This window comes from Scomber scombrus, chromosome 19, assembly GCF_963691925.1.
Source record: "Scomber scombrus chromosome 19, fScoSco1.1, whole genome shotgun sequence".
Taxonomy (NCBI): Eukaryota; Metazoa; Chordata; class Actinopteri; order Scombriformes; family Scombridae; genus Scomber; species Scomber scombrus.
The window spans coordinates 26,408,116-26,427,273 of NC_084988.1; the positions used below are offsets into that span (position 1 = coordinate 26,408,116).

The 19,158-nt window shown below is 41.6% G+C and overlaps 1 protein-coding gene across 1 annotated transcript in view; it reads right to left on the reverse strand.

Annotated features, from left to right (window-relative positions):
* Window positions 1-315: 315 nt before the first annotated feature.
* Window positions 316-19,158, reverse strand: part of dicer1 (dicer 1, ribonuclease type III) — a 28,697-nt gene continuing 9,854 nt past the window's right edge. Inside the window, exons 11-30 of the mRNA XM_062440197.1 lie at window positions 18,943-19,075; window positions 17,383-17,625; window positions 17,143-17,297; window positions 16,918-17,050; window positions 16,752-16,827; window positions 16,529-16,668; window positions 15,135-15,314; window positions 14,782-14,995; window positions 13,920-14,073; window positions 13,636-13,818; window positions 13,364-13,469; window positions 11,920-12,095; window positions 11,010-11,742; window positions 10,709-10,861; window positions 7,304-7,939; window positions 5,776-6,034; window positions 3,717-3,985; window positions 1,721-1,883; window positions 1,486-1,561; window positions 316-1,280 (exon numbers count right to left, since the gene is read on the reverse strand). Coding sequence (XP_062296181.1) covers window positions 1,115-1,280; window positions 1,486-1,561; window positions 1,721-1,883; window positions 3,717-3,985; window positions 5,776-6,034; window positions 7,304-7,939; window positions 10,709-10,861; window positions 11,010-11,742; window positions 11,920-12,095; window positions 13,364-13,469; window positions 13,636-13,818; window positions 13,920-14,073; window positions 14,782-14,995; window positions 15,135-15,314; window positions 16,529-16,668; window positions 16,752-16,827; window positions 16,918-17,050; window positions 17,143-17,297; window positions 17,383-17,625; window positions 18,943-19,075 — 4,348 coding nt within the window. The 3' untranslated portion in view covers window positions 316-1,114. The remainder of the gene's footprint in view (window positions 1,281-1,485; window positions 1,562-1,720; window positions 1,884-3,716; window positions 3,986-5,775; window positions 6,035-7,303; window positions 7,940-10,708; window positions 10,862-11,009; window positions 11,743-11,919; window positions 12,096-13,363; window positions 13,470-13,635; window positions 13,819-13,919; window positions 14,074-14,781; window positions 14,996-15,134; window positions 15,315-16,528; window positions 16,669-16,751; window positions 16,828-16,917; window positions 17,051-17,142; window positions 17,298-17,382; window positions 17,626-18,942; window positions 19,076-19,158) is intronic.

Consider the following 19,158-nt stretch of genomic DNA (forward strand, 5'->3'; position numbering starts at 1 on the left):
CCATTCTCGGTATCAAAAAACGCGGTTAAAACCAAATCGCCAAGATAATGCCGTTAAACACCGAATCTTGCTCGCACACACTCTAGATATATCCGTTGATTTTTTTTTTAGATTTTTTTTTTTAGAACATTTATAGAAGCCATCCAGTTTGTCAAGGTTTTATACATAAGCTACAAGAACATGCAACCTCAAGTGCGGTTAAAAACTAGTTTAAATTACAGTAACTGGGAATGTTGAAATTCCTATCCATTTCGCAGGATATGAGGGTGAACCTTAGTAATCTAAGGCCAAGAATATCATTCATGTCTTTTATAGTTTTGTTTTTTTTAATAATATATTTATATACTTTGCTACGTATATGATTTTGGTGTCAATGTGACCACACAATTCTCAAAATAACAGACCCTAATGGACTAAGTGCAAAAATGATTAAGAATACCATTTCAAGACAGATTTCAGACAGAAGTGCCACCAGGTTCTTTGCTCCAGTGGTATCTGTTAGCCATGTCTGCTGTTAGCGTTTTTTTTAATTAAATAAACGCTTTAAAACTGACTGGCACTAGTGCACAGGCTGAGGAGTTTAGCGTTTTTTTCTCTCGTTTTTTTCCGTCTTCCTACATACTTTGATTTACACCTTTTGATTGAACTATGTACAATCTAATACTACACAACAAGCATAAGCCTCATCTCACTGACACAGAGGTTAACAAAGAAAAAAAAAAAGAAAAAAACTAGAACAGTGAGGAATAGACACTGCTGCGACCTGACCTTTTTTTTTAAACACTTTGCTAAACGTTAATAAAGCACTCATGTGATTACACGAAGCAGAGAGGGAAAGTAAAGATTGTGTTTGCGCAAAAACAAAAAAAAAGAAAGAAAAAGAACAACAACAAAAAAAAAAAATTCCGAAGTGAAATCTGTTGTGTGATCAGTCTGCTTCTTCTGTTTGCATCTCCACACAGTGTTCCCTGGCTGCCTTAGTTGTGCCGTCGCGGGCTGAAGATACAGGGCTAGCATCACACTGTGTCGGGAAGCCGACGTCGCTTTTTTTTTTTTTCTTTCTCCGTTAGCGTCAATAGCTTAGGTGCTAATGCTGCGAGCTCGGAGGAGGAGCTCAGTTGTTTTGGACCTGAGGTTGATTGGCTTTGAGGCTGCGCAAAGCTCGCCGCGCCGCCGCCGACTTGGCGATCCGGTAGCTGCGGCCGACTCCTTTGAACTTGCCCTTCCCGACGACCTCCACCGTTACCCGGACTTTCCCGTCGTACGTCCTCTCTGCAGGGCTGCACACACAATACACACAACAACATGTAAGTTCTTCCTCAACTAGAGAGAACCAGGCCCTGATGGTATAAGTGCAGCTTGTCTGTGTAAACATAATAAACAAAGCCTAACAAACACAAATACACACACACATATATATATTCATCTATTCCATATGATAACTATAATAAACAGTTTAGTCTAGTCTAAGTACTGCTCTCCTACCTGAACTTGGCAGTTTCTGGTTCCATCTCGAGCAGCTCCCTCACAGGAGAGCGTGGCACATTGGCAGAGAACTTCTCTGTAAGTGGGAAATGGGGAGGTTAAAAAGATGATGACATCACAAACATCTTCACACCCTTCCATCAGCCAAAATCCTGCATCACTTCAAGTTCTCTACATGAACTACTAAACAATCAAAAAAACACAATAAAAACCATGTGTTCTCACTCCTCCTCACCTATAAGTGGCCTCATCATTGGATAATACACCTGCCACACAGTCTCCAGTGACATCCTGCTGTCCATGTAAATTGCCCCGGCTAGCGACTCAAAGATGTCCCCCATGGCCTTCGGGACCTCGATGTCCTCCTCCTTCTCTTCATCTTCTTCAGAGCGTCGCAGCTGCAAACAAACACACACACAAAGCTGTCAGGTGATGACATCACAACACACACTCTGGGTTGGGTGATATTGATGCTGTAGATTAGAGAAGGATTTTTTACTTTAATTCAATGTAAGCAGCTTTTAGATGTTCACAGAGAAGAACAAACATTCTATGATTGAACAATAATGACTTAATAATCCTGGCTGAAGAACTGCACAGCACTGACACACAACTGTTTAGGCGATAAAATGTCACAAATAGTGATTAATGCCAATCACAATTTCAGAGTTCCCAAATTGACATTTTAAAGGTCTTCTTTTGTCCAACCAACAAAACTAAAACATCTTATGTTTACTATCTGGGAAGAAAACTAAATCCTCATTTACATGATTTTTTGGCACTTTTCTGCTGAAAAATGTTTCAATCTAGAACAAAAGATCAATATCTCAGTCTGAACTCCAACCAGCAAACAGTTTGGCCACGTCAGAGAATATCAGTGGTGAAGAGTCTCCAACACAGAGAACAACATCTCATCAGTGAGGAGGAGGAGAGAAGGAGAGAGGAAGAGGAGGCATGACCCTGAATTAAGACCAGAAGAGAAACTGCTAAACCAAACTGCTACCAGACATGTGGGCCCAGTCCCAAATCAGTCAAACCCATTACCGCTGCACCACCAAGTGTCACTACAAATCCAGTAACGCTCCCAGCTGTGGAGGGCATTTCTGTAGAGTGTTTGTGTTCTTTCCTTCATTCTCCTGTAGCACGTCTTGTTAGGTTGACCGTAAGCCTGCACCGATGCAGACTCACTATCTAAGTGTTTCACATTGCACTTAAACTCTGTGCTAATTTGATTGGGACAGCCCTTTAATATGGTGAACCATAAACACACATAAACACACAAACAAAGGGGGAATGGATAGAGGTCCTGAGCAGAGTCTACAAGCCAGAAGGAGGCATCACTTTCCACAAAACATTCAACCCCCATTGACATCACCATGGCTTAACACGTGACAGGTGTAGGTCACCATGGCAACGACTCTAGACAAGAGATTGAATCAACAGCAGAAACACACCAGACCAAAAACACTCCCAGCATCCACTGATAGGAGTTCAAGCTCTATACAACCACCTGTTATCACATGACTGACCTATGTCCATCTGCTGATAAAGACTACAAGATGTGACTGAAAGCTCTGGAAGGGCCTTGTGATAAGAATATTTTATCAAAGCACTTTTAGATAAACTTACTCAACTTTCAACATTAATTTACTGCAGAAACTGAGCAGAGCACCACACTACTGGAGTCTGGGAGTGAATGAATGAACACACACACACACACACACACACACACACACACACACACACACACACAGTTCCTCCTAGTTCACAGCTTGGTGATAAAATTCTCTTCCGACAGCATGTAGACTGTTAATGTACTAACACGGCATATAACGGTCTCAAGCATGCTACATTAGCAGCTTCATTGTGTCATTTGATGATCTGGTGAACAGTAAAGTGGTACCATGTTACTGAAGCGCATTTCTTTATTCCTTTCAGCTGTTTTGCTCAGCGTGTTTGAGCATGTGCCTGCTCTCCCTGAGGCATACGAGTACCTCTCAAGCAGAATGAGGCAGATCTGCTGCCAAGATAGTCATTTCCAGGCAAATTAAATCCAACTGCATTTTCTCTTCAGTACTGAAATCATTGAATATGAAACAGATTTATAGAAGCTGACAGTCCGTGTTGTTCGGGCAGATCTTTTTTTGAATGCTGACTATTATTGAAGAAGGAAAAAAAACGTTTAGGTTTATTCCTACAAGGCCGCGTTCGTTGCTAGAAACGGGGCTCACCTCGGAGTCCATGCCCTGCATCTCGTTCTTCTCCAGCTGAAACTGCACAAAGTCGTCGATGACGTGGAAAAGCTCTGGCGAGATGGCCTTGAAGTACTTGTGGTAGTCGTACTTGACGGCCAGAGAGGCAAAGATGGTGTTGTTGACGAGTGCAGAGCGCAGGTCGGTCAGAACGCCGGGAGAGTGCTGCCGCGGGTCTTCGTAAAGGTGCTTCGTTATGAGGTAGTCTAGGATTGCATCGCCGAGGAACTCCAGCCGCTGGTAACAATCTGAAGAGGATAGGAAACAAACAGTCACACATGTGCATGGAGTTTATTCATGCACCAGCTCCACACAGACCACATGACCACATGTCTACTATGAAAGGTGTCGCTTGTTGTGAACAACACACACATTATCACCCACTCTGCAGTTCCCCTCAGCTCTGCAGTCTCTTTTGGTCTTTTTTAGCTTGTTGTCTTGCCGGCCAATTCTGCTCTCATCAACCAGGTTTCCAGCTGGAGCGGTTTTCAGTGAAAAAGTTAATTCATCAAGTATTCACAGAACTATCATGAGGCTTGTGTGGAAAATCCTCTTTATGCTCTATCTAAGTTGTAGCTAGTTTCAAACTGGTGATTTACTTAAACCAGGAGAGTCTTTGTTAGTAAAGACTTCTATAAGGTGTAAATTAGTTGCTGGGAAACAACACAGCTATATGTAGTGCTGTCCAATTGAAAACTATACACTAGATAAACAGCAGGTCACTGCAGCACAAATGCTTAACTAAACTTAATTTCCAATGCTTTATAAATATAAGCATGGCTTTATTTATATCTGTAAGTGTGTGGTATTATTCCTTTACTTAGTCTAACATCATTGGCCTAACATTTGTTTTCTTATTTTGTTAAATGTCATTGAAAATCTCCCCAGTTTAGATTATTATCTATACTCTTTTACTGTTAATCTAAACATGAGCACAATAGTAAAACTATTTTGTTAGCAGGTTCAGGCAGTTACACAATAGTTGTGCCTGTGATATGTTATGTTAACTACAATGGATTTAACTTGCAAACACAACTCCATTTGAATGCTAATGATGTTCTGTGCTGCTAGCTAGCTGCTCGCTAACCAATGGGTTAGAGTTAGGGTTAGAAAGTAATAATATGTTAGTGTTGGGAGTTTATAGCAAAATAAAATAAAACATATGTAATAAAATGTGTAAATATCTGCATATTTTACAGTATACCACAGTTTTTCATCTGGTGTTGGGTTTAACATTCCCTCTAGAGATTTCCTCCAGCTGAGAAGTTCACATTAAATCAAATCATTTCATTGTGTGGCTCTACTAGACTTTCCAAGTGATATCAGACTGAATGGATCAAATTCTGATATTGAAATGAGTCACTTTGTGGGAGTTGTGTGATGCTAAAAACTATTTATCCATGTTTTACAGCCGCTTCAGTAGCAACGCAGCATGCTATGGCAGAGCTAACAAGTAACTTTATATATTAATAACACTGAAAAGAAACTCCAGTGATTTTATTTGGAGCTTAAGACAACAAGAAAACAGCTAGCAGCTCCAGGCTACATTAGCTGCAACTAGCATAACATGGCTGAATCTTTGCGGTCAAGTGAACTAAATTGAGTTGCATTATGGAAAATGTAGGCACCAGGTTTTAACAAGGAAAAATAAAATATATCTCTGGTTGTGCACCAAAGCCAGGCAGCATCTGAGGTTGGGAAGAGTACAAATTGACATGCACTGACCAATTCCAAAAGAAAAAAAAGATGGATAGATAACCAACTTATCCCTTTATCAATTTTGGCAACTGCCTTCATCTAAAGTCTGTCATATTGCATTTAATCTAAATAAACAGTCAACATTATCAACCAACAAGCATATTAAAACCATATGTTCAACATCCTCTGCCAATACTTTTTCCACAGATGTCACATGTACTACCCAAACATCTTATTCTGAACTCTTCTGTAAATAATACTGAAAACAGGCTGAACTGCACACAAAACAAACAAATAAAAACAACCCGAAATGAGCCGACGCCGGGCGGCGCAGTCTGACCTGTGATGGTGTTGTAATGGTAGGAAGCGTGGGTGAAGGCTTGAAGGAGGTAAGCCTTGTTCTGAAAAGTGTAGTTGATCTTTGCTTCGAAGTTCTCGAAGCCGGAGATGAGGTGGTTGAGGGTCCGCTCTGCGTCCGGATGGGCCAGCAGGCAGCGGGGTGGGATCTTCAGCCAGCCGTAGCACAGGTCCAGAGCTGTGGTCTGACGGCTGTGTAACACCAATGCTTGTGTCAGGCCCCCTCTCTCCCATGGTAACACCTGGAGTCATTAATGCAGACAAACATGGTTTCACAGGAGCACATTTTAACATTGACTTAGATATGACCTGTCTATTATGATACATAATATATGATATAAAGAAGCAGCAGCAATATCATAGGTCCTTTTCCCCCTTTAAAATCTGTGCAATATCCATATCAGGTACATTATCATTCTGACAACACCCACATTACTCTTGTATAATGTTAATATTTGTTTTACTACTCTTGTTTTTATTGCTTGTGTACTTATTATTTATTGTTCGTTATTCTTTTTATTAATGCACTTTTTATTTTTACTATCCACTTGCTGCTGTGAAACTGTACATTTCCCCATCATGCAACTAATAAAGGATTCTTTTATTTTATTTTATAAAGCACTCTTTACTAGTGGTCATTATGTCACATTTTGTCAAGTTGATTAAACGATTTAATTACCAATCAGATATTAAATTAATCTGCAACTGTTTTCATAATTGATTAATCATTTTGAGTCATTTGTAAGATAAAATAACCAAGTTCTCTGATTCCAGCTTCTCAAATCTGAATATTTCCTTGTTTCTTTGGTCCTCTGTGACAGTACACTGAATATCTTTGTGTTGGTGACTGTTGGTTGAGATAAAAGAAGACATTTGAAGACGTCACCTTGGTCTTAGGGAAACCGTAATCCACATTTTATAGACCAAACAACTAATCAATTAATCGCTAATGAAAAAAATCAATAGATGCAGCTGTATACCTCACGGTGAGTGAAACCAACAGGATTTTTTAAAGATGTTTGTGTGTGTTCCATGTCACTGGAGTGGAAACAAAGTGCAAAAGCAGACTGTAGAGAACGTTGCCAATGATGTTACAAGATGATGATCTGCTCTCCATTCTTTAAGTGACATCAGTGAGTGAGATCACATTTGGACCGGGAGAGTAGATCTGTGAGTTATAGCTAACAGAATTAATAATCAGTGTTTTTCATATGTTATTTATCAGTTTCATGTGGCTTCTGTAGAGTTACCTTCCAACAATGTGACATATGGTTGGGAGACTCTAGTTTTACATTTATTCAGCGAGGCTCCTTTCACAGACACACATTTCTCTTCTGTGGTAGTAAACACAGCACAAGCCATCTGATGACTGATATACTGTATATACATTTAGAGCTGATTAACAGCATGGATACCACTATATACATGCACACTGTAATGTGGACTGTATCATAACAAGACAACCTAGACGTCACCGAACATCTCCAAGACGCCCGGAGATCCTCGCTCACCTTGAGGCCCAACGAGCAGAGGAACATCTGGGCGGCTCTCTCTCCACAGCTGGTCAGGTAGCAGCCCAGCAGAGCCTCCACACAGTCAGCGATGCTCTTGTCGGCGATGCACTGCTCCGTGTGCAGGTCGTAGGAGATGGACTGCTTGCCGAGCTCGGCGCCGCAGTTCTCCTCCGACGGGTTCCAGAAGCCCACCACGAAGTCGTCCTCCTCGCCGGCCTTGCTGGGGTCCAGGTAGCACATGGCGTCCCATGAGCTGTAGTCAAACTCGTCGGCCGAGGGCCCGCTATGCACCGGCTCCGGGGTGTAGTGGGCCGTGGTGGGATGCAGGGGCTTCTTGGGGGGCTTCCATTCGTATGGAGTCTCCATGGCGGGGGACGAGCTGGAGGCCGGGGTGAGAGGGGGAGGGAAGCCGCTCAGAGAGATCTTCTTACCGAACGCGCCGGATCCCAGTAGCATGTTGTCGATGAACTTGATGTGCTCCTTGTAGTACTCCAGGTCGTCCTCCATGTTGACTTCGTCCTTCGGCTCTTCCTTCAACATCAGCTCGCCATCCTCGTCCGCCTCCTCAACCTCCTCGTCATCTTCCTCGTACTCGTTCCCAGATTGCCCGTTAGCCAGTAGCTCCTCTTTGGCCTGAATAATGGACATAAAGGGAAAGTAATGAGAAATGATTTTAAGGGTATTTCGGTGTTTCTCTGCAGCAGAGGTTCCAGCATGACGAGCCTTTCATAAAGGTTAACATGCTGAGTCAAACACCCCGCCGTGCAGTGTGTAGGAGATGCTGCCAAACCAAACCCATGACTCAGACATAAGTTACACTTGGGTTGTGATGGGGAATGATCTTTATAAAAAATAATAAAGCTGTAATTCACATTTTATTTGTTTGTAGAAACACAGAAATGATCACAGGAGTCCAAAGGATCAGGGCTGATTCACACACTATCAGCTCAAAGACAGCTAATCCTTTCACTGCTCTGTGTTCACCTCTGCATGCTAGTGTTGCAGCACAGTGACTCCATATATGGTTAACTTACCAAAAACTCATCTGTTAAACTCCAACACTAACTAACTGTTACCAAAACAATCTCTCCTCTTTCTGTCTTATTAGCAAAAAGCAATGCAGAAAACATTTAGGTAGCAGCTTGTTAGCTAGCACTGACTCTCACATTCACCTGTTAAAATGACTAATGATGCCAGCAGCTTCTGATATCAGCTGTTTTTTGATTGTGTAGTGTTGTGTAGTGTTGGTGTATGTTTTTAACCCTCACATACTATTAAGAGTTAAAATTGACCCATTTTGACATTTCAGAGCTGTAAAAAACAACCCTAAATACTTATTTTTTTGGCCTTAAATTTGACAACTTATCCTAATGTAAACCAAAATATACAAAAAATGGAAATATTTCTACTTCTTAAAAACATTTGTGTGCAGCTGAAATACATTTCTGTCGAGTGTTTGAACGCTATTTATTCAAACATTGAAAAATGACTGTTTAAAAACTCTTTCTGCATTAAGGATTAATCCCACATTTATCTGTGACTGATGAGGTTCATTAATAATTTGTTGTGCAGAACTGTGGCACATAGACTAATTATGAAGGGATACTGTGAATCTGAATATGAACAGTATGTGAGGGTTAATGTCTTCATGATATGGTGTGTATTGTTTGTATTGTTAATGTATTGGAGGAAGCCAAAGACAAATTTCCACTAAGGTGGACAATAAAGTAAATTCAATTTTAATACCACTGTCCAATCAGAGAGGACTGAATGTTTTTGTGGTCCCCAAAATGCCAACAGAGTGACTAGTCCTGTCTAGATCAATGATCCTATTAATCGTGTAATGTCGATTGCAGGAACTGCTTTCTCCAACTTAACGTTCATTCATATCATATCATTGATCTTACCTTCTTAACTTAATAGTTTTTACCATTTGTATCAAGTGATTTGTGAAAAAAAGATGTGTCAGATTTCTTAGGCTATAGCTGATCCATATTTATTGGAACACATTAAGAACTGAGATAAAACTAATGAAAAAGATTTAAAGATCTTTAAATAAAAATGTGAAAGTTTGGCTGAAGCAACTTATCTTACATTATTCAAATACATTTCTTTATTTAATATCTTTGTATATATCATTATGAACATTATGGACTGTTGGTTAGACAAAGACATTTGAAGACATTACCTTGTAATTTTGGAACCAAGATCATCACTAATAATAAAATGTGTTATCTTCATCCCTTAAACTGATTATTTATAACAATAACTTTGTGAAACTTTAGTAATTTTTGGTGTAAAAAGCAGTATATCAGAGATCAAATCTTCATGGTGGCCTCTGTAACATTTACACTGATCAGCTGCAACATTAAAACCACTGACAGGCGAAGTGAATAACATTGATTATCTCGTTACAGTGGCACCTGTCAGACTGTGGGATATATTAGGCAGCAAGTGAACAGTCAGTTGAAGTTGATGTGATGGAAGCAGGAAAAATGGGCAAGTGTAAGGATCTGATGGATTTTGACAAGTGCTAAACTGTGACGGTAGATGACAGAGCATCTACAAAAAGAGTTCAAGGTGTTGCATTGGCCTCCAAATTCTCCATATCTCAATCTGATTGAGCATCGGTGAGATATGCTGGAAAAACAAGTCTGATCCATGGAAACCCCACCTCACAACTTACAGGACTTTAAGGATGTGATGGTAACATCTTGGTGCCAGATACCAGAGGACACCTTCAGAGGTCTTTTGGAGTCTGTGCATTGATGGGTCAGAGATGTTTTGGTGGCAATAGGGAGTTCTATAGACTATAGACTTATGGACTCTATAATCAGTATATAAACATTTAAAAACACAATATAATGTTGTTATGTTATGTACTTCTCAATAACTAGAACTCTTCCTGTGGACACCAATGAGTGGAGGCTGCTGTATAAACAGATATAACATACCAATAACAGATAATACGTATTCATAAGAGAAGTTATAATTACATTCTGCACATTAATAAACACTTCAACGTGTCATTTTGGCTGCTTGTAGCTATATGTGTTATATGTGTGTTTGTTTTTTTAATGTTTGCTTAAATGTTGTTTTTTTTGTCCAAGAGCTACCATCTATTCATATATCATATCTGAGAGTAGACTGTAGAGTTAAGACTTGGGAATTACAATCCAAACTCATTGTTGTCAGACAAGGTCAACTCTGCCCTCTAGAGGCCAGTCAACATCATGACACAAATGAATGAATGAATTAAATTTACCTTACGTTTGTGAGAATGGATCCTAAAATATACTGCTTATGCTCATTTTAATTTCTAACCCTTATCCAGCTGAAGGATCGAGGGATAATACAAGTGTCCTCGATGCACAGTATGATTTATGAAGGAAGTCTACTGACCTCCTCAGAATCCGGTATGTCGGTGCAGCTCTTGTCCTGGTTGACCACGTAGCCAGGAGGCAGCCAGTTAACAGGGGGGTCGAAGATGGACACCACCATCCTGCTGGGGAGTCCCTTCTTCTTCCCCAGACGGTACAAGTTACAGTTGCTCACCTGGACAACAGGCAGACCAAATATAGTCAACACACTGTGACATGTAATACTGCTATTGTCTTCTGGATACTAACTGAAACTAATGACAGTCAGTGGACGGTGCATGTGGTTATTTATCCACTGCCCCATTCTGTTTTAAGTGTCTCACCTTCTTGCTTCTCATGTAGCTGAGTCTGCCCTCGTGGGCGTCGGGGTAGGTGCAGAACAGGTACGTGGTAATGGCGTGCTTGAGGAAAGAGTCGCCGAGCATCTCCAGGCGCTCCAGGTTGAATCCGTCGCTGGCGTTGGACAGGGTCAGGGCCTGCAGGATGAGGCCCGGGTTGGGCCCCAGGCTTTTAGGGGAGTCTCCTGCCTCGGCTCTGGGCTGGGGGACGATGGCGAGGTTGGGAGAAGGTGCTGTTGGAGCGTTGGGACACGTTGCTGCCCGGCTGCAGACTGAGGTAGCTTTATTGGTGTGGTCTGAGGTCCTCCCTGGTGTACATTCATCACTAGGCTGCGGAGGACTCGAGCTGTGCTTCTTCAAGCTGTGAGAGGGCTGCACAGGAACTGAGGTAGTGGTTTGTATTGATTCGGGGCTCTGCAGCCCAGGGGAGCTGGGCTGGGAGCGTTGGCAATTGTCATGTTGGTGAAGGTGCTCTTCTTGGTGGCCGTTATCGCCGCAGAGGGCGACTTGGGCAGTGCCGTTAGTTAGGTTCCTGGTGCAGGTGGCGTCTCCGGGCTGGGAAGAGTGGTGACTACTGGGATGTGTTAGGGAATTGGAATCGGGCGATACAGTTTCGTGGTTCTTACAGTGACCCTCGTCGTCCTCGCCGGATTCAGAACAGGAGATAAACGTTTTGCTGTCGATGGATCTCTTCCAGCCAAAGTCCAGGTTTGGATACCTGCCACAGAGAGAGAGAGACACCAGCTTTACATTACAGTGCAGTGGTGTAGAGTTTAAGGTGAACTCACGGAAAAATATGCTAGCAGCAAGACTCTGGGGATGGAAATGTCTGTCAGTCAGTCGGTCCATCACTTTGGTCCAGACTGACAGGTTTTACAGAGTATGTCATAGAGACCTGAAGTCAGGGGGGAGGGTCTGGGCTCCCACTCCAGCTTCACTGGCTGTCTGGGCTCTGAGTTCCTCGGCGGTAAGGAGGCAGTGGAGGCGGTAGAGGATGCTGGGCAGACACACTGCTTTCCTCCATAGGGAGGCAGGGATGGGGTGGATGGCACACAGCTCTGGAACCAGGATCTTAGAAACACGACACGCTTGTTAGAGAGGGAGTGCTGACGTACAGAAATAAAAAGACAATGTAGCTCACACTCACATCGTATGTAAGTTTATACCAACAGCAGTGCTTTTACAAAGGAAAACCAAGGAGTTGTGTCTGCCATGTGTTAAAAAATGCAAGGCAGAGAGTTTCATATACAGGTACTGCTGGGCAATTCAACTTTTGTTTTTAGCAACATCACTTTAAAGAAGAAGAAGAAGAAGAAGAAAAAAACTGTGTGGTTTCTTTCTGCTGTTCAAAAACACCAACAGAATGGACTTTCTAAATTCCTTTAATGCAAAACATCAGATTTAACTTCTGAAGTCCAGAGCTGCCAGCGTATCATCATTGGTCAACAGTTAGATGTCAAATACTGTTAGACCTGAAAATAAACATAATACAGTCTTTTCCAAAAGCAGCAGTTCCAGTTTCCTCATTACTGTAATGCTCCAACTATGCAGCTGTTATCAAGAAAAATAACAGCTGATTATAACTGAATATTATAGAGTAATGTCATGTAAACCTCTGATGTGGCCTTTGACTGGTCAGTGCTAATTGTAGCTGAATGACATCAACATGCGTTGCTGCAAAGGTTTCACTTTTTCCCCCCTGTTGCCATTGTTTTTTAACCCTTACTGTTCGGGTCAAATTTGACCCCGTTTTGACATTTGACAACTTTAAAAATACCCCAAATGTTGTTTATCCTTAAATTTGATGACTTTTCCTAAATAGGTGCTACACATTTCTGTTTATTGATGCTGTTCTGGGTCAAATTATCTCTGTATCTATTCACATGTATTTTAGTGAATGAATAGTTAATAGTTTTAATAAGATAGTAGTTATGAGGATTTCTTTTTATGATGTAGCAGTGAAGACTGATGGCTCTAATGGTTATACAATAAACCCCACACTTCCATAAAGTTATAAAATACATTTACATCATTATTGCTATGTTATATTTTCATGTCTTAGGTAAAATAGGACATGATATTGTGTGATAGTATACTGTTTTTTGTGTAAAAGCTAAAAAATACACTCTCTCTGCTCTCTGAAAAATGAATCAAGGTTTAATCACATTTATTGATCAGTCAGATCCACTATTGATGCTTTCTAAACACATCTGTGCTTCAACATTTGGTATAGACACTTTTTATGAGGGGATTCTTAGACCGGATAAAAATTAACCCAGAAAAGACTGAGGGTGTAGAATATGAACAGTATGTGAGGATTAATGGCATGCAGCCATTACCTGTTTGTTCTGCAGACTCTCCCACTTGGCCTTCCTCTTCTCTGCACTGCTGAGCGGCAGAGCTTTGCCCTTCTGGTTCAGGTGGCGAGGGGTTAACAGGTTCAGTCTGTGGGCACAGGAGGGCAAAAACTAAACCCAAATATACACCAAAACAAAGACTTCATGACACTGAAATGTAAAGTTTGGTTAGAGGACTGACTTGAATCTTTCTGTTTAACCATGTGCAAGTTTACAGCTACAAGTATGTGTCATGTGATCTGCGTGCCGCTGACCTGGAGGAGGTGTGGTCTACATCCAGGAGGGGCTGGTTCAGGTTGGACAGGTCCAGGTTGTACTTGGTTTTGTAGTACTCGGCAAACGTCTCGTATTCTGGTGAAGGAAACTTGCTGAGCGGCGTCAGGTCCGTGTAGACGTCAGCAACGTAGAAGCGGTGAGGCTGGTCGAAGTTACGATACCTGGCAAAGAGAACGGTGTTGTTATGTCATCATGTAGCCCTACATTTCTTACACTATCTCAGTGAATGTAACATCAGTGTGGTCATGTAGTGTGCTGATACCTTGGAATGATGACAGCATCCTGGTAGTCCTCCAGCTTGAAGTTGAAGGGGTTCGGCTTGGTGTACTGAGTGGTAGGAATGCCAGTGCGGGCCTCAGACTTCTCGATGTCCTCCATGAACTTAAAGTCCATATCTAGGGTGTTGGAATCCCCAACTAAACAAAACAAACTAATCAGTCTGTATGTATTACTCATGTATTAACTATCAATCATTTGGGTTTTTTTAAATTCTGTAGGAATAGGCACTATGCTAGAACATTACACACTTGAATAATAAGGCCGCACCACTACATTTGAACTGTAATATGAGGCCTCAAAACAAACTATCCATTAAATCTGCATTAATAAAATTGTAACGTGATTAACTTTGGGCCAGATTTCTCCATCTTGTACATTATAATTACTAACATACTAAGATATGCTTTTATATATATATTTTTAATTCTTTAAGTCTATAAAATGTCAGAAATATTTAGATCTTCAAATTGCTTGTTCTGTAGGATTAACATCCAAAGTTAGTGACATTCTGATGATTATCTCCAGAGATACATGTGATAAAGCAGACGCTGTCACTTCTGGAGAAACCTACATTTTCACTATTTTGGGTTTTCACAAGGATCCAAACATCAACCAGATGAACTCGATTTTGCAGTTGAATATTTTTATACAGCCATTAATTTTAAACGCTATTTTTATATTAAAGTTATGAAAAAACATGGTTGTGCTTTGTTGTACCTCAGGTAGGGGTATCTCAGCTTGGTTCCTCTACTAATACTGTTTGATGTGTTGCAGCTGAGCTAATTATTGTCTTACAAGAGACCTTTGAGACACTGAGGAGAAAGTTAGCGTGCGACTTTACTTACCGACATTCAGAGGTAGAACGCAGTAAGCCGAGTCAGCCAGGGTGGGCTTGAACTCCAGTGCAGGTTTCTCGAGGCGGAGGATGTGGGAGAAGATGTACTGGTGCAGGCGGGTGATAAGGTCGAGCTGGGCGGCGGTGAGTGTGAAGCCCGACTTCTGCAGCTCGATGGAGATGGTCACCTCCCCAGAGCGAGTGTACACCGGGAAATGTGGGATCTGGAGAGGAGAGAGGGAGAGCGGTGTTTAACATCCATGATTCAAACCCCAAATAAGCTGCTGATGACTATTGTCAATCAAAGAACTGGTATTAACGTAATGAGTCATGTTAACCACTGAGGTAGTTGATCTGACATACTCGAGGTATAGGTTTGGCAGTCAGGATGCCGAAGCACCTGGTGGTATCCTCCGGTGGGTAGAGCTTCCTCCTGCGGAAGTTGAGTTCGTCGGGGAGAGGGGTGGTGAGGACCATCCCAACCACATATAGGTAGTAGGTCTGCTCCGGTACAGCGTAACTGTCCCGCAGACACTCTGGTATCTGCAGAGCACAAAGGAGAATATCTCACACAACACAAACTAGATACACATACACACATCCACAATCTGCTGGAGAGGGATTTTAGTGTGCTGCAGAGGGTTAACAGATCAAGTTAACAGAAATCTATGAATCAGAATCTGATAATTGTTGTTGTCAGGGCAACACTGTAGCTAATCATTTCTGATCAGAGCAGCCCCACACAGTCCTGATGAAGCATGTTATACTACTAACACACTATTCAGCACTAAGTCATCTGTAATTGGTCTAAAATGCAGCTGCTCGGCTTTTAACTGGAACTAAGAGAGAAGATACACTATCCCGTTACAGCATCCCTTCATTAATAATACAGTTTAAATTTATCATAAGACAATAAATGGATCATTTCTGTGCTACTAAGCTCATACATAGGAGAATGAACACTTGTTGTCAGGAAAAGCTCTTCTTGCAGTTACAAAGTCTAGATTTGGAAACAACAGTAACCCTGTATTTGCTGACATGGCACCTTAACTGTATAATGAACTCCAGTCTACAATCAACACCAGGTTTATTTTAAACATCAGCTAAAAACACAACTTTTACAACTTTTTAAGTTAATAATTTAATATCTCCTGACCTATATTATTATATTATCTCTTTACTTTTCACTGTATATTTTCAATACCGTCTCTCATGCGCTCTATAAGTAGAGCTGCAAAGTTTGAAGATATTTAGTGCAACCCACAAACATAAGTAAACTTATGACTAATACAAGCAAACAGGTGAAAGAATAGCTACACAGGTACTCTTTATTGATCATATTAGGAAGGAGAGGTGTCTCATTGGGACCTAATCATATTGGACTATGCTGTAGTGTGCTGTGATCCACCAGGTTCATTTTCTGTCCTGGCCTTCCTTGACCTCTCTGTCTTAGTTACACCAACTCCATTCCTGACACTCAATCTACTTCTGGACATTTCAGTCATTCAAGGTCAAAACTGACCTGGAACATACTGCAAAGATGTAGAATATGAATATATGTATGTACGAGTTAATAAAATATATATCCAAAAGCTATGTCTGATAACCACTTCAACTACTACAGGATTATATAACTGCTTTAAAATCTTTTTAACCTTCATAACAGATTTGTTCACATTCCTATTTCTCTCTCATCCAATCGGTGTCACTGAATTCTGCCTGTGATGGAGAAGAGTTGAGCAGAGTGGTTCTCTTACGGCTTTAGGGTAACACTGCCTCCTCTTGGTAGAGCCAGGTCGTCCTGGGACGCTGGTCTCTTCCTCATCGTGGAGGTCCAGCTCCTCCTCGTACTTCACTGTCTCCTTCCCCACCGGCATCAGGTGATCATCCAGCTCACCTGAGAGAGAGAGAAGCAAAGATTCAGCACCAAAACCAGCAAACACACATGACAAGAAATGCTATGGAAAGACTGTTTTGTACCTATTTTGTGGAGTTTCTCACAACATAATAGTGCAACTGCTTTTTCTGCCAGTCTGGCACAGTTCATTATAGGACCCTGTGAAGAGAGACATGCATCAGCCTTTAGAAACCCCAGCAGGCTGGATAAAATAACATTGTGTTAGTGTATGAAGAATTCCCTCCTCACCTTAACAGGAACTCTCAGAGGGGAGTTGATGGGTAAGTAGAGAGTGGCCTGGGAGCGTCCCTCCTGCGTCTCTGCAGTTTTACACTTGGGTGCTAAGTGGGTGAAGGGGTCACTGGGCAGCCGAGCACAATACCTGAACGCCAGAGGTACAATAGGATAGTTTACAAGCTCATTAAATCTCTGCGGAAAATGTAACCGTGGCAACCAGAATCAGTCTGAGGGTACCTGTTAATGTGTCCGATGGCGGTGTTAATGGTGACTCGGGGACCTCCGTCCTCAGACCGGAGCACGTACGGTGGGAGGATGTTGTCATCGTCCAGCACCTGCTCCACTTCAAACTCGCTCACCTCCACTGACTTGGAGCACTTGTTCCTCAAGATCTGCTCCAAACAAACATGACATCATCATAAATACCTCAGTGTGACACATGTTCTACACCGCAGAGGATCAGAGGGAGAACCTGACCTTCTCTATGGCCTTGTAGGTGGTCAGATCTTCCTCGAAGGTTTTGGTCCTCTCGCTGTCGGCCAACATGATGTAGTTGGAGACGGGCGCGCGAGCTCTGCCTTTGGACTGCACGTAGGACCTGTACTCTGTGGGCAGGTCGAAGCGCACCACCAGGTTACACTTTGGAATATCCACGCCTTCCTCCACGATGCTGGTGGCGATTAGCAGGTTGGTTTCGTGAGCCCGGAATTTGCGAAGGACCTGCAGGAAGAAGCAGCAGGTCTGGTTAGTACAGTACCTGAAATACAGGAACACACTTGTCCTGCCGACATGAAAACCTCACCATAACCTTATATTGGTTGATCTTTGTCCAACTTCTCTTATGGACATTTTTCTGGGTTTCTGCACTGTTCTCTAAATGTACAACTTTTAAAATAACACGCATAATGCAACTTAATATCTGCTTTGATGACTGGATTAAATATTAAATAAATAAATGAGTTAATACGTTTTTGCTTGAACACTTTATGACTGGATGAGCTTTCTCGATATTGTAGTTTGCTGCTGGTTTGATACAGTTAGTGTCTACATCAGGAATGAAAAGATTCATGTTCTTTCTTGTGCCTTCGGCTGGATGTTGTTCTCCTCTCTGTGCACGATGATACATGTGCAGCATGTATCTGCTGAAGGAGGAATGTTTCTCTATCCTCACTTTAACAAATGTAGATACTAGCATGATTTGTGACATCACAACATGGTCCAGTATCCAACTAACACAAGTGTGATGTGGAAATTCGAATCTTCCAGTGCACAAACACTGATAATAGACTTTACAGTGAGGTAGAAGACATCCTGTGTTTATATATTTAGAGATTGTCTAATTTAAAGATTTTCTAATAAGGTAACTGAGTTTGTTTTGTGTAAAAATGTATTGTACACAAATTATTAAAGGTCGTCCACACCAAGAACTATAACTATGACGACAACAATATCGACAACACACAGAGAACGATAAAGTCCTGTTAACAGAAGTGTCCAGTACGCCCTGTGTGTTCCAGCTGTGTCTTTAGCTAATCATTGATGAACTGTTACTGCTGTAGTATGTTGTACAGAGACATTTTAAAAAGCAGCAGAGTTCAGAGGTGTGTGATCATTCAGTGTGTTGATCAGAAGTATTTCAGACACTAGTTGCTGTGATGTTTCAGTATTTACAGACCAAACCTGCAGCAGCATGTTGAAGTGCAGTGTGTAAAAGTGCAGCGCTGCAGCAGTGACACACAGTATGAGCACAGATCTGCTTACAAACATCTGCTTACTTTGTTCTTTTTTACATTATAATAAAGAACAAAGTTCCAGCATCTTTGTAATAATAAGGAGACAGATTCTCCCTTAGAGTCTCTCTATCTTTTGACGAGGAACCTCTGTCATGTGATCTCCTTCTAACTTGATGATGACATTTTTTTAAAATATCATTATATACATCATTTAAATTAAGTGCAAAATTAATTTTAAAAAAGAGATTACAAATGAGTGAAATGCCCAGAGCTGTTAACACATGATGTGTGACAGTGTGTGTACCTCCTCTTGTTTCCTGAACTCCACCTCCATCTGCTTGTTGCGGGGCTGGTTTTTGCCGATGCTGTGGCCGGTGATGAAGTTGCTGCTGATGTAAGCCAGCTCTGGGTCCTGTTTCCCCGCCTCTTTAATCAGACTGAGGAGGACACACAGACACAGTGTCACTGATAACACATCAATGATATTTTACTGTTTCGGTCAGATGACAATGACAATAAT